Raw genomic sequence first — 12,738 nt, 5'->3', positions numbered from 1 at the left:
CCAGTGGTCATTAATGGTTTGTCCAAATTGTCAGCCATACATAAAAAAATGAAAAAACTCCAAAAAAAATAATCACCTACAAAGTAACATACATGATAACTCGTAAGCTGGCTGGAGGTATTAAACCCTTGTGATAACTACTGTCGTTTTTCCGGCCACGCGAAGATTAAGTAAAGTACATTCATTCATATATTTAATAATTATGTGGTTTTACCAAACATCTTGCTCTGTTAGATTTATAGTCCTTGTTAAATTTCCCGCATGATGTCTTAAAATTTATATTTTAACTGTTATTCTTTCTATTTACCAACTAATGGAGAAATGTCAGCTTAGCACAAATTAGTTGTTGAATGTAATTTAAATGTAATTTCAATTTTTAATTTAAATGTAATTTCAATTATTATCTTTACAAACAGGAGGAAAGAATAAAAGCGTATCGTCGGGAAAAGAAAAAAGAGAAGAAGCGCAAAGCAAGTGAAATGTCAGGAGACACAGACATTGCTGAAATGATGGGTTTCGGGGGGTTTGGGGGGTCTAAAAAGCGATGAAACTATATTTTGTATGCATGTTTTACTCACATTTCAATCGTTGTCACTAAAGACACAAGTAGTTCTGGTTCCCCATTAACTAAATATATGATGATGGACGATGGTCGGGTTTTGCTGGCTTGGCATCAGATATGAAAAACATATTTTTTCGCATAAATTTGTTGTAACATCTTTGTGATTTCATAAATGGCGAGGGAATTGTTGTTAACTGGTTGAGATGTTTTTCTACATAAACTGTGGCGTCAAACATGTGTAGAACACAAGTCCTCAAAACGAGAACGAGTTAAGTTTCTGTTTTCGATTTTCAAATCAGAAATAAAAAAGTCAGCACGATTTGTTTGTGTGACGTCAATCGAACTCGTGATTCGCAAACGAGAGAATTAAAAGAAAAAGGCAATCCATGATACTCAATGAATGCCAATCACAGAAATAAAAAAGAGTAGAACGCGCAACTGCCCAAAACCGTGATATATTCTTTTTTCTATTCACGTGACCACCAACTCCGTCCCCATTTCCCTTCGTCTTCATTGTAAAAGATAGACGCATGGTAGTTTTAGGAGTTTTTAGCTGTTTATTTCAAAAACTACACCAACTATTCAAGTTTATTAGGCCAGTTTAGTTATTTGGTAGGTTAACGCTTATAGTTTACCACTTTTTAGGAAATTTAATTATTTATTAATTTTAATTAAAAACCTTCAAGCAAACAGTTTGTTAGAAATATTTGTATATTAGAAAATAGTGGTTTTGCCCTATAACTTTAAATCAAGTCAAAAAATGAATAAAAACTACATAAAACGCCCTCGAATCCATCGACTACAATAGTAAACGGGAACGACCCGCAAAAGAGAGAGAGTGTATCGTACTCTCTCCTTTGCCGACGTTGGAGATGCGCGTTCTATTCTTTTTTATTTCTGTGATGCCAATGGTGACAATACATATTCGTCGTAAAGCTGTGTCAGCTGTTGAGCTTTTTTCTGCTTTTTTGGGTTAGTTAGCTGTTAAATAAATAGGATAATGCGACACCGACCGCAATCGCCAGATACGATTTCTTTGGATTCCGATTTGGGTGGTGATAGACCACGAAACATGGGAAGCGCTACTGAAACGCAGCCTCAAGCAGAAAGCTCTGACGACCAGATACGCGGTGACTTGTCCACGCCGATCGTGGCAACTTATTTCGAGGAACGGATTATTGTTCCTAAAAGCAATGCAGCCGGGGAGGATGACAACTTTAACTGCGGTCCTTGTTCTTCTGACATGCCTGCTTTTTCAATGCGGAAGTTGTGGGCATTTACTGGGCCTGGCTTTTTAATGAGTATTGCTTATTTGGACCCTGGAAATATCGAATCTGACTTACAATCGGGGGCTATTGCTGGTTTTCAGCTGCTATGGCTTCTCCTGTTGGCTACAATCATGGGGTTACTGATGCAACGCATGGCAGCAAGACTTGGGGTGGTAACGGGCCTTCACTTGGCTGAAGTTTGCAACAGGCAGTATAGGAAAGGTCCCAGGATTGGTTTGTGGTTGATGATTGAGTTAGCAATTGTGGGTTCGGACATGCAAGAAGTAATTGGGTCGGCGATTGCATTTTCATTACTTTCTGGTGGTCGAATACCATTGTGGGCCGGTGTGTTGATAACTGCTTCTGATGCGTTTGCGTTTTTATTGCTAGATAAATATGGTTTGCGGAAACTTGAAGCTTTCTTTGCTATTTTGATTGCTATAATGGCAGTTACTTTTGGTTATGAATATATAGCTGTTGCACCAGATCAAGGTGAGGTTGTGTTTGGGACATTGGTGCCACATTGTTACAACTGTGGGGCCGACCAACTTCTACAAGCTGTCGGTATCATAGGTGCTGTCATCATGCCACACAACATGTATCTACATTCAGCACTTGTTAAATCTCGGGAAGTTGATCGCAGCAAACCTCGTAAAATACGGGAGGCAAACTTTTACTACCTAATTGAATCCACAATTGCTTTGTTTGTTTCTTTTATTATAAACCTTTTTGTTGTTTCAGTTTTCGCTGAAGCTTTTTATAATTCTTCATATGAACACTTAAACGCTACTTGTCAAAATGCAACAAATATTCCGAAAGCGACCGAAATGTTCCCGCTAAACAACATGACTATCAACTCAACAATTAGCGTTGATATATACAAAGGTGGGATTCTTTTGGGTTGTTTCTTCGGACCTGTTGCCTATTACGTTTGGGCCGTTGGCATTTTAGCTGCCGGACAAAGCTCTACAATGACTGGAACATATTCTGGTCAATTTGTGATGGAAGGATTTCTTGATCTTCGATGGAGCCGAACAAAAAGAATCTTACTAACCCGCTCGATTGCGATCGGTCCAACACTACTACTTGCTGTGTTTACCGATATACAGCACCTTACAGGAATGAATGATTTGCTTAATGTATTACAGAGTCTACAATTACCTTTTGCGTTAATCCCAGTTTTACATTTCACGAGTTTACCGTTGTTGATGGGTGAGTTTGCCAACAATGTTGCATGGAAAATTATTGGTGGATTGATATCACTTGTGGTTATGGGGATTAACTTATATTTTGTGGTTGTTTATATTGGTAGGATACCTTACACTGCACTCATTGTTGTTGCCATAATTATTGCTGTCTGTTACGTTTTCTTCGTTGCCTACTTTGTGTGGATGCTCATCACAGCTGTGGTAAAATACAATTGCCTTGGAAACCAAAAGTATTTGATTCAACATGATGATGTTATTCCGTACGATGAACAAAACCCAAACCAAATCGATGAAACTAATTCAATAAATTCTAAATAAACTTGAGCCAAAGTAGTTGAATTTAATGTGCAATTTTTGATTTGGTAATTCATTACTTTAATTAATTGCTTAAACCTTTGTGTGTTGTATTAAATCATATCTTTTGTTTCAAATGTTGTATTAAATTATATCTTTTTTTGGCCAAATTAAACCCACAAAGTTTGGCCAAATTAAACCCACAGTTTCCTCCAATATTAATGTTACATCAACATTGTGCATTGTATGTTTTCATAGTCAGTGAACTATAAGCTCTTGCCGTATGTTTCCTACATTATATTGTTTCCTAACTAAAATGTGTCTTATAATACTCTTATATTCCTAAGTAAGTAAACTGTGATCTCCATGAATGAGTTGAATAACATTTGCTGCGTTTATTTCTTTCGTTCATTTCAATAAATTATATCCTTTATTAGAAACAAAATAAAGTTTGCACATTCTGCTCATCATTGGAATCGGCATCATTGTAAATATAAATGTTTGTTTTGTCATTTTTAATGTGATTTTTCTAAATATAGCTTTACATGTGCAGTATGCAAGCTTCATGTAATAAACACCAGCCAGCTACAGCACAATACATCAACATGGCCCATGTATTTTCATTGTAAGCGAACTATAAAAACTGGCACGTGTTTCTATATTGTAAAGTGAGATACAATTCAAACTAACTTTGAAAGTTGATAATAATCAATATTATTAAAAATTCATGTCATTGCAATGTATGTTATATATGTATTATCAATTCTTACAAAACTAAATATGTTCTTTCTATTTGCCATAAAATTTTGTAGATTTGTGAAAAAAATCTAAACTGAATTTCTGTTTAATTTTTACATTGATTATCAATTCTTACAAAACTTTTGTTATTGTAAAAACATTACATTCTGTAGCAATAATTGTATTCATAAAATAATTAAACAAGTAGCTTGTAAACCCAACAACAAGGTTTGGTGCTTTAACTCTATACTATTCTCACTAAATATTAATTCCTGTAGGTTCTGCCAAACTAGGAAAATGCTAAATGCTGTTTTTATTTTAAACAACTCCGCTGATGTTGTTTTGTTCAAACCGCTGTTACATTCTAACAAAGTTACCTCACCCGACGTATTTAGCAAACTGTTAAGAAGTTGCCGCTTACGTTTGCCGCCATGCTTAACACACGAGGATCTACATTACGTCAACATTGAGCGAGACAAAGTGTTTCTTGTCGTCGCCACCGATTCAGCTTTAACATCGGCGTATCTTGCCCTGGAGTATCTGGAACATCTGTCCGATGTCTTAAAGGACTTTTTCGGAGTCTTGACCGAAGAAAACTTGCGTTCCAACATCGGACTTGTTCACGAAACATTTACCGAGTCCACAATGTTTGGGATTCCTTTCATCACAGAATCTGTGAAGATAAAACCACTTTTGTGCAACGCTGTCAAGAAAACAAACAAATCAAAGACAGAATGGTTGACATTCGTCCCCGACAACATATTCGGCACTGTGCATAGCACACGGGAAAAGCGACTTGCTGCGAGTGATGCTTCAGATAAACCAGTTTTACGAACGCCCGACAACGGTGAACTCTTTGTGGATCTTATTGAACGAATGTCGGTTATAATCGGCCACAACGGAGTTCTTACCAACTGCAGCATTGAAGGGCAGCTGCATGTCAAGTCATATTTACATCATGCTTGCGATTTGGAAATATTCTTCAACAAACCAAACGACAACGATTTTAAAATGGATAAAATTCTCACGAGCGCAAGTTTCCATTCGAATATTGTAACCACCGAACTTCCTAAATCAATCAAAACGAAAGCGCATCCGGGTTTGCTGCGTGCCATGGCTTATCACGTGCCCAACGTCGCGTACGAATCGTCATTACCCTTCACCATGTACTCGGCTATACTGCCGCATGTAGAAGAGAAAATGCTGACGCTCAGTCTTAAGATACATTGCTCGCTACCCGTCCGCCATCCAGCCGTGAATGTACTCGGTTTAATTCCCATCCCTAGCAACGTTATGAATATAAACGGAGTCTCCAGCCTTCTAAACGTCGACTTCAAGCACGACCACAACCGCTACAGCTTCACATGTCCCATTTTCCCCGGCGATTCTCATCACAGCATCACTATTAAGATGGCGGTGTCGTCATGGTTACCGTGTATGTTGTTCGAACTAACGCGAGTAATCCTACAGTTTGAAATCCCGATGCTTTGTCAATCAGACATGAAAATATCCGGCCTTAAAGCGAGCCATGGCGCTCTACCAAACACTCATGTAATAAAGTGGGTTCGATATATTACGCATGCCAACTCGTATGAGTTTCGATTACAAGGTGATTGGTACCCGACGTAGCTGGTACGCTGTAATGCAATGTTTGTTCCACGTTTCCAGTTTGTTTCACTAGACCCTATATATTTACTGTCGGGTTAGGTTGGTTAGATTGTGTAAGATTTGTCGTTTAATGTTTGAACCATTGTTTGTGCACACGGCACGCACATCGGCGGTTAAATACTGTTGTGCAACGACCTCGGAATCTCTTATTAAAACATACAATAGCGTGTAATACTGTAAATACACTAACCCTTCGATATTTAACATAAGCATCTGCTGTCGCTGCCGTCTTTCCCATCAACTATAACAACAGCTTAAAACGACATTTTCATAAGTTACCACTCTACCACCGACGCCGCTATATATTGAAGATCAAACATATGGCGTCAAACCATGAAAAACAAAGTCTTTTAATAATGCGCCCATACACAAGGGAAAAAGAGCATATACGTATGTATATGTACACATATATTTATATATTATTCAGCGATTCTTGGTAGACATAACCAGTTAACAGCAATGTGATTGAGTGTTTCATGCACAGTGTCAGTGCGGCATGCTTGCTTGTCGTTTCACAACATTATTATTATTATTGTTGTTTAAACGAAACAGAAGTGAAAACCTTTCACTGTCGCATCTTATACAACTGATGTTCATAGATATCAGTTCCCATTGTTTAACTTCCAATGCATCGCACCAGGCCACCACTAGTTTGGCTTCATCATAGTGATGTTCTTTTAGTTCACCACGCCGACTTTGCTTTACTACATACGACGTAGATTTGGGAAACTTTTGATCGTCTGTGACTCTTTCCACCTTAAGCTGTGGTTCCATACTTAATAAAGTCGTCAGCACCATCCCCTCCACCACCCCTTCGTAACCACTGGTGACGCAGATACGAAACTCGTTGCCGCCACTAATATGAATGTGAGGCATCTTACATTAAGATTCTTATTCTGTTGTTGACTGTAAACGGTTCTTTCTAATCACTTTGAACAACTTGTCAGGTTTGCTAACGAAGAATAAACAGCAGTAATCTACTTTATAAGGTAAAGGCCCAGCAACACTATGGTGACATCATCGTGTTTCGTGAAAGTGGGACGACAAAACAAGAATTGTGTTATTAATAGCGTCATATTACGTAATGTGTTGCACGATTGTGTTCTTTTAAAACATTTATTATGACCACGTTTGTTACAAAAGTTACAACTATGCTTCAGCTTGTATTGACATATTAGTATGTAAGGGACATGCCCGAATGTTTCACACTGGAGCGATAAAAAGGGCGTTTAACATTAAAGGCATCAAGCTGAGTTTGCAACAAATATGTTCACTGTACTGCAACTGCCTGCTTAATGTAAAACTGTAAAATCTAAGTTTCATTGTTAGGATGTTTAACTTGGTAAGATTGCGAACATGTTTGTGTGGTGTGTCGTCGTTATTACACCACAGATATTGTCAGCCCATAATTACATCTGTTAGTAAGAAGATGGGACACTTTGGCAGACGAGACTTTTTTAAATAGAATATAAGTTATAATTTAAATCCTTTATTTCTGTTTCTGATGATATTTTCTTATAGCCAAACATTATCATCACATCCAAGCATATTTCTTGTACAGTAAGAGCATTTAAATATTTTATCTGCGTCCGCCATTTTCCCAGCTGTGTTTCACCGCGCCTGCTCGTACCGTAAGTTGAATTGTCAGACGTCGCCGTGTGTTCGCGCAACCACTTCGTAACGTTCGGGTGTTTAGCCAAACCAACAAAGCGGTAAATACTTTCTATAAACTTGTGTGGGTTTGCTGTTATATCTTCATATCTGAATAAATATTCAATTTAGTTGGCATGGGAGTTATGGCTTGTTATAGCTTGGCCATTCATAGCTAACAAATGACGCTACGCACGGTTTTGCGTCACATATGTGAAAAAAGAAAACTCATATGTAGATGTGCCCCCCCTTGAATTGCTGCAGATGTTGTCAAGCTACATTATAATGTCATATATTGTACAGACGGTTCCCCCGTATAGTTTTCGCTTACCTTGCAGTTACCGCTATTCCCGGCCAATCCCGAGTCTCATGCTCCACAGTGCGGTGCATGCCACATGTGTGGCCAACAGCCTTCATGCTTTCGTTGGCGTTAAATATTCGCGCCCTAGATTCGAAGACGGCTCTCGGGTCGCGAACCAAATGCAACACTTTCAGATCCAGAACCGGGTCGTCAAAAAATCTACTCAGAAAAATAAATAGTAGGATGGGGGAAGATGAAACACTTTGTCTGATGAGACTTTTTTTTTCCTTACTATTTAATAATAATCCGGAAGTAATGTTACAGAATTATTCGACAGTATTATCACGACTTTATAAAACGCGCGTCAAAGCTGATTACTGTTTTAAAATATTAAAACGTATGTAAAATAGAAACAGTAGATTTTGAATAGGTAAAAACTGCCAAATGGTAAGTTGCCAATTTTGGTAAACTAGTTTTAGTTTTGTAAAAAAACACTGAGATATAAGCATGAAGAAAATAGGCAGGGTTCAATATGACTTTAATTTGAGATGAAAACAACAAAAAAATATCGGTTTAACGTTATATATATGAAGTTTACATGGCAAAGAAACTAGCACAGCCTGTTTAACTCGGTAGGTTATAACTACAAATTGCAGAATACTGCTAATGAAAATATATTTCAATTTAGAGTCCCATCTTCCCCCACATTGTAGTTTTGTAAGTTTTCATTGCCAAACTTTGAACGATTTGCTTTTAATTTAGTAATTTACACCTCATGGGGTTATCAACTATAAGATACTGTCATAATAAAAAGATAATCTTTTGAAAATAGATTCGAAATTTGGTCATTTTGCACTTGGTGATAATTTATGAGAAGTGGCTTGTGCCAAAAACAGAGTAGTAACACCCAATTTGTAGCAAAAATAAAAACTTTATCAATAGTTATAACCAATTTTCTGTTATTACAAGTTCATACACATTTGTAGGATACAATATTTATCCATTGATGTTCGAACATTACCAATTTTCGTTCAAACAATACCAATTGTTACGCAATAACATAATGTATAGGTAACATGTTAAAAACTTTAGCAGTAGGGCAAGAAAATGAATGTTCAGACCTAATTTTTAAAGCGTACAGTATTATTTCGTGTTATTTACGTATATTCCTTATAATAAATACACCTATTAATTAAAATTAACAATAATTTTAAACTGTCCCATCTTATCCTGTGTGTTTTCAAATTTGTAAAATTACACCTGTTGTGCGGATCGCTAAATAGCTCCTCGTGTGTTTTATTATATTTTAATAAATTGATGTCAATTAATAAAGGAATGATAGTACTAATTCGTGGTATTACCCCAAAACTGCAATCTATTTTAATTTTGGAAATATTTGGCAATATGTGCTTAAGTGTCCCATCTTATCCCATTATAGGCCACTATAATATATATTGAATTGAACGACGATGGTATGGGAAATTATAAAGCTGACAAATGATCACCTTTTCAACCAAAACAACTTATAGATTCTTAGTGTTTTCACGACCCTTAGTTCGGCGGTTTCGCACGCCCTTGTTATTTTTGACCAGTCTGTTATTCCACCGTTTGTTGACGCCAGTGCTCTGCTGTTGCGACTGAAAGTTAAAACAATAAGTTGGGAGGGAGTTATATATCTTTAGGGTGAGACTACTCTCTATATAACAGCTATATATTTGGCATTTTACAAAAAATCCATTATACAATCTTGGTTGGTAGCCCCACAAACAACATGGCACATTCGACACATTGTATTCCATAATTTACCCAAAACAAAACCCATCTTTGCGGCAATTCTCGACGTCACGTTTGAAACTTTGGTGACTACTGCTGTTAATAACGTCATCGTACAGTGACGTCATGCCGGTAAAGTTACACGTAAAGATTTTATCCAAGACTTCCAACTTTCTTTGTGATCCATATTCTCTGCGATTGAATAGAATTTCTTTGAATGGAATGTTTACACAGGAAGCATTGAGAGGAAGACGATTTTACGTTTGTCGGTTTATCCAGGGAAAAGACAATGCCAAAATTTCTAATTCTTTACGACACGTACATACAATATAAATTTACCGCTCAATAAATATATTACGTTTGTTATGTAATTATTAACTGGGTTTTATCATTGTATACGAAGCAAACCATGTTGGTATAAAGACAAATTATATATTTTACATCAAATATCCTGAGGTTACGTTTGGCAACATACGACACCGGCCCATTGTACCCATGCATACACATATATACATGTATAGCTTCAAAATACATCGAGCAATTACATAACAAATACAACTTACCCGAGCAGGAAATATAAAGGTTCAAAGAAGTAGAAAACATTGGGATGTTGGTTGAATATTTGGCCTGTAAATGATGAGCCTGACCTCATACTGGTAACGATAATTAAACCTATCTTGCGTTTGGTTGAAGTGTTAATTATTGGTGAGGCAGTTTCACTTTTGAATATGGTAGTAGTTTTTGGGGTTTTACTTTGCATTATTTTTGTTGTAGGGCGGTGTGAACCATTTTGACGATCTAACTGCAACTGATTGTCCAATATTTTGGCAGTATCCTTATCGAAAACAGACTTTTCGTTGCTTGCTTTTCTTTCATGCAAAGTATCCAAAGAACCTCCATAAGAATCGTAAACCTCTGTCACTGTGCTGGTGTATAGAAATACATAACTGGCTAAACAAAGGCACAAAACGAACACACAGCCAAAATAAACGGACTTTAACTTTCTGGCCATATATCGACTTAATTACCAACAGTTTACCCCTGTAATGAAGTATGTTGCTGTACCTCAATATATATATAGGGTAGGGTTTGATATATTTTTTCCACATGTAGCGCTACAGAACTCCTACTTTTCTAAGCTAATATTTGATAATTTCATAAACGTTGAATGGAAAACATTCAACGATTTGTGTTTGAAAAAGAATGATATAAGCGACACATATTTTACTTAATACTTACAATGCAACATAATATTAATAATAAAACTTATTTCAAAAGTAATGGTTTAGGGAAGTTGTCAAGTGATTATTCCAAATAAAAACAAGTCCTTTCAAAACTGTTAGAGTAAAATGTCATAGATCCATATATTAATGGTGGTGATTCATACGATATAACTTGGGTGTAGGCCTATTAACAAATTATGCGAATTAAGATATCTCTAGCAGGCCGTGCTTCAATGTAACTCGTTTTGATTCAGATGTATATAATTTTAGCGAGACATTACCCTTGGTACACGTTAAACTGTATGGAGCAGAAGTTATAACGCGCTGATTGGGAGTAATCAATTAAGACACTTAATTCCATTTGTACTGAAAACTTTAAACATTTTAAAAATATATAATATTCACAAATTTATATTTTTGCCGGTGTCGCGGAAATCTGGTTCCCAAGAAATCTGGTTCCCATAGGCCAGAAAATCCTGTTTTATGAGGAATTCAAAACTATGCTGGTTGCGAATAAAAATACCAGTTGTTAGATGCGAAGTATTTTATACTCTAATTCTTTTTAAAGATTTATCTTCTTAACAAAAATGTATGCTGTATTTTAACATAAATTATACATAATGCCGTATGACCAATGACTACTGCCCGTATCACGTCATCGACAACAAATAAGGGCGACAAACCTTCATTTTTACATTAAATAGAATAAACTATCTAAAAACATGTCTACATGTATTTAAGTTAACTTCTGGGAACCAGACACCGGTGTCGCAGAAATCTGGCTCTCCTGGAAAACTGGTTACATTTTATAATCTGATTTGTTTCAATCAAATGTAGGTTTTAGCAGAGTCCGTATATATGTTTATATACGGACTCTGGGTTTTAGTGTTTTTTACGATTGCTGCTTTGTTTTTTAAATTTTAACCAATCAGCTTCCGAGCAGCTTTTCCCGCGCTTTTAATGTTACTGAGTTTTTGAGCGGTTTTCTGGGAATTGTAGCAAATATTTTGTGACTGATATCGTCAGGGAATTCAAGGAAATATTTTGAAACCAAAAACCACAATCTCTTCAGGGAAACAATCCAAAACTTGCTATCTTTTAATGGCATCAAGGTTACGGGTAAATACATTCAATTTATTAAATTGTGTTTAGATTTGTCGTAACGAGTGACCAGGTAATCCTTTAGCTGGTGGCCACCTGAAATTTTGGTTTCAAATTGTTCCTTAGGTCTCACTAATACCCACTGTATACTTTTCTTTTAAAAAAACTCGGGCGTTCGTGTCGAAAATTAACTTTAAAAGTGCGCGAAAACATGCTTCGTCACCGTAATTCCTTTGATTTGCGTAAGGTTAACGATTTATTACGTCACAATCGCAGTATGTTACGTCACAATAGTGGTATATTACATACATTACAGGACGGTATAGCCCAAAGTTAGTATGGACCAAGTTAGGAAACGGCGCTCGTGTCCGCCATTACGGAGCCCACAGAGCGTGAATCGCCTATACAAATGCATGGTTGGCATGTGTTTATTTAGTTCTTGTAAGCGATACAAAGCTAGAAAACACGTATAGCGGTTGTTTTAACATTTAAAATATAATTTCTAATATAAATCTTGTTATATACTATTAAATCTAGGAATTAATGTGAAGTAAATTAATATTTTGACTGGTTTTCGCCGTACAGTGTGGTTTAACAGGGTACTTTACGTTGGCGATTAAGACTAGCATCAATCAGCTTAGTTTACATATTAGTATATGATCATGCCTACGAATCTACAGAGCCATTCTTTACTACATTTATAATCCAACATTAGTGGACATGCAGCTCCAAACTGCTTAAGTACTAGCAGATAAGGTGTTCGCGTTTTCCGATTTCATAAAGACCCGTAACGCAAAAAAGGTAGCTTACTAATTCAAGCAGAGGACCAAAAATAGTAACTTAGTATTGTTTTCCTCAATGTCGCTTCGATATTGGGCAAATTTTACACAGATACCTTAAGTTTCGTTGCCGGGTATACGTGTTAAGTTTGTGAGCCAAAAAGTAAAATCAC

At 36.5% G+C, this 12,738-nt stretch overlaps 3 protein-coding genes across 5 annotated transcripts in view; 2 read left to right on the top strand and 1 right to left on the bottom strand.

Annotated features, from left to right (window-relative positions):
- Positions 1–4,101, top strand: part of LOC100176481 (zinc finger matrin-type protein 2) — a 9,004-nt gene extending 4,903 nt beyond the window's left edge. The window contains exons 5-7 of one of the 3 annotated variants that reach the window (XR_003396894.1): positions 417–962; positions 1,465–3,461; positions 3,517–4,101. Coding sequence is in view for 2 of the 3 variants with exons in the window: in XM_026838878.1 (XP_026694679.1) it covers positions 1,563–3,356 (1,794 nt within the window). In the remaining variant the exon portion in view is untranslated. Of the gene's footprint in view, positions 1–416; positions 963–1,464 lie in introns of those variants that run through there. The other 2 variants (XM_026838878.1, XM_002128086.5) reach the window with 2 other exon arrangements.
- A 240-nt stretch (positions 4,102–4,341) lies between these two features.
- LOC100181937 (AP-4 complex subunit mu-1) lies at positions 4,342–6,863 on the top strand. The gene has a single exon (XM_002127957.5). The coding sequence runs from the start codon at positions 4,368–4,370 to the stop codon at positions 5,697–5,699; it is 1,332 nt and encodes a 443-aa protein (XP_002127993.1). The 5' UTR covers positions 4,342–4,367; the 3' UTR covers positions 5,700–6,863.
- On the bottom strand, positions 6,023–11,415 carry LOC113475152 (carbohydrate sulfotransferase 1-like). Its single transcript, XM_026838879.1, has 5 exons — positions 10,026–11,415; positions 9,496–9,654; positions 9,195–9,326; positions 7,720–7,908; positions 6,023–7,499 (listed from the first exon to the last, which is right to left on the bottom strand). The coding sequence occupies exons 1-5, from the start codon at positions 10,472–10,474 to the stop codon at positions 7,196–7,198; spliced, it is 1,233 nt and encodes a 410-aa protein (XP_026694680.1). The 5' UTR covers positions 10,475–11,415; the 3' UTR covers positions 6,023–7,195.
- Positions 11,416–12,738: the final 1,323 nt, after the last annotated feature.

Source organism: Ciona intestinalis, unplaced genomic scaffold (genome assembly GCF_000224145.3).
Source record: "Ciona intestinalis unplaced genomic scaffold, KH HT000123.2, whole genome shotgun sequence".
NCBI lineage: Eukaryota > Metazoa > Chordata > Ascidiacea > Phlebobranchia > Cionidae > Ciona > Ciona intestinalis.
The sequence above is the reverse complement of the archived record's forward strand: the minus strand, read 5'-3'. Positions and strand labels throughout refer to the sequence as shown.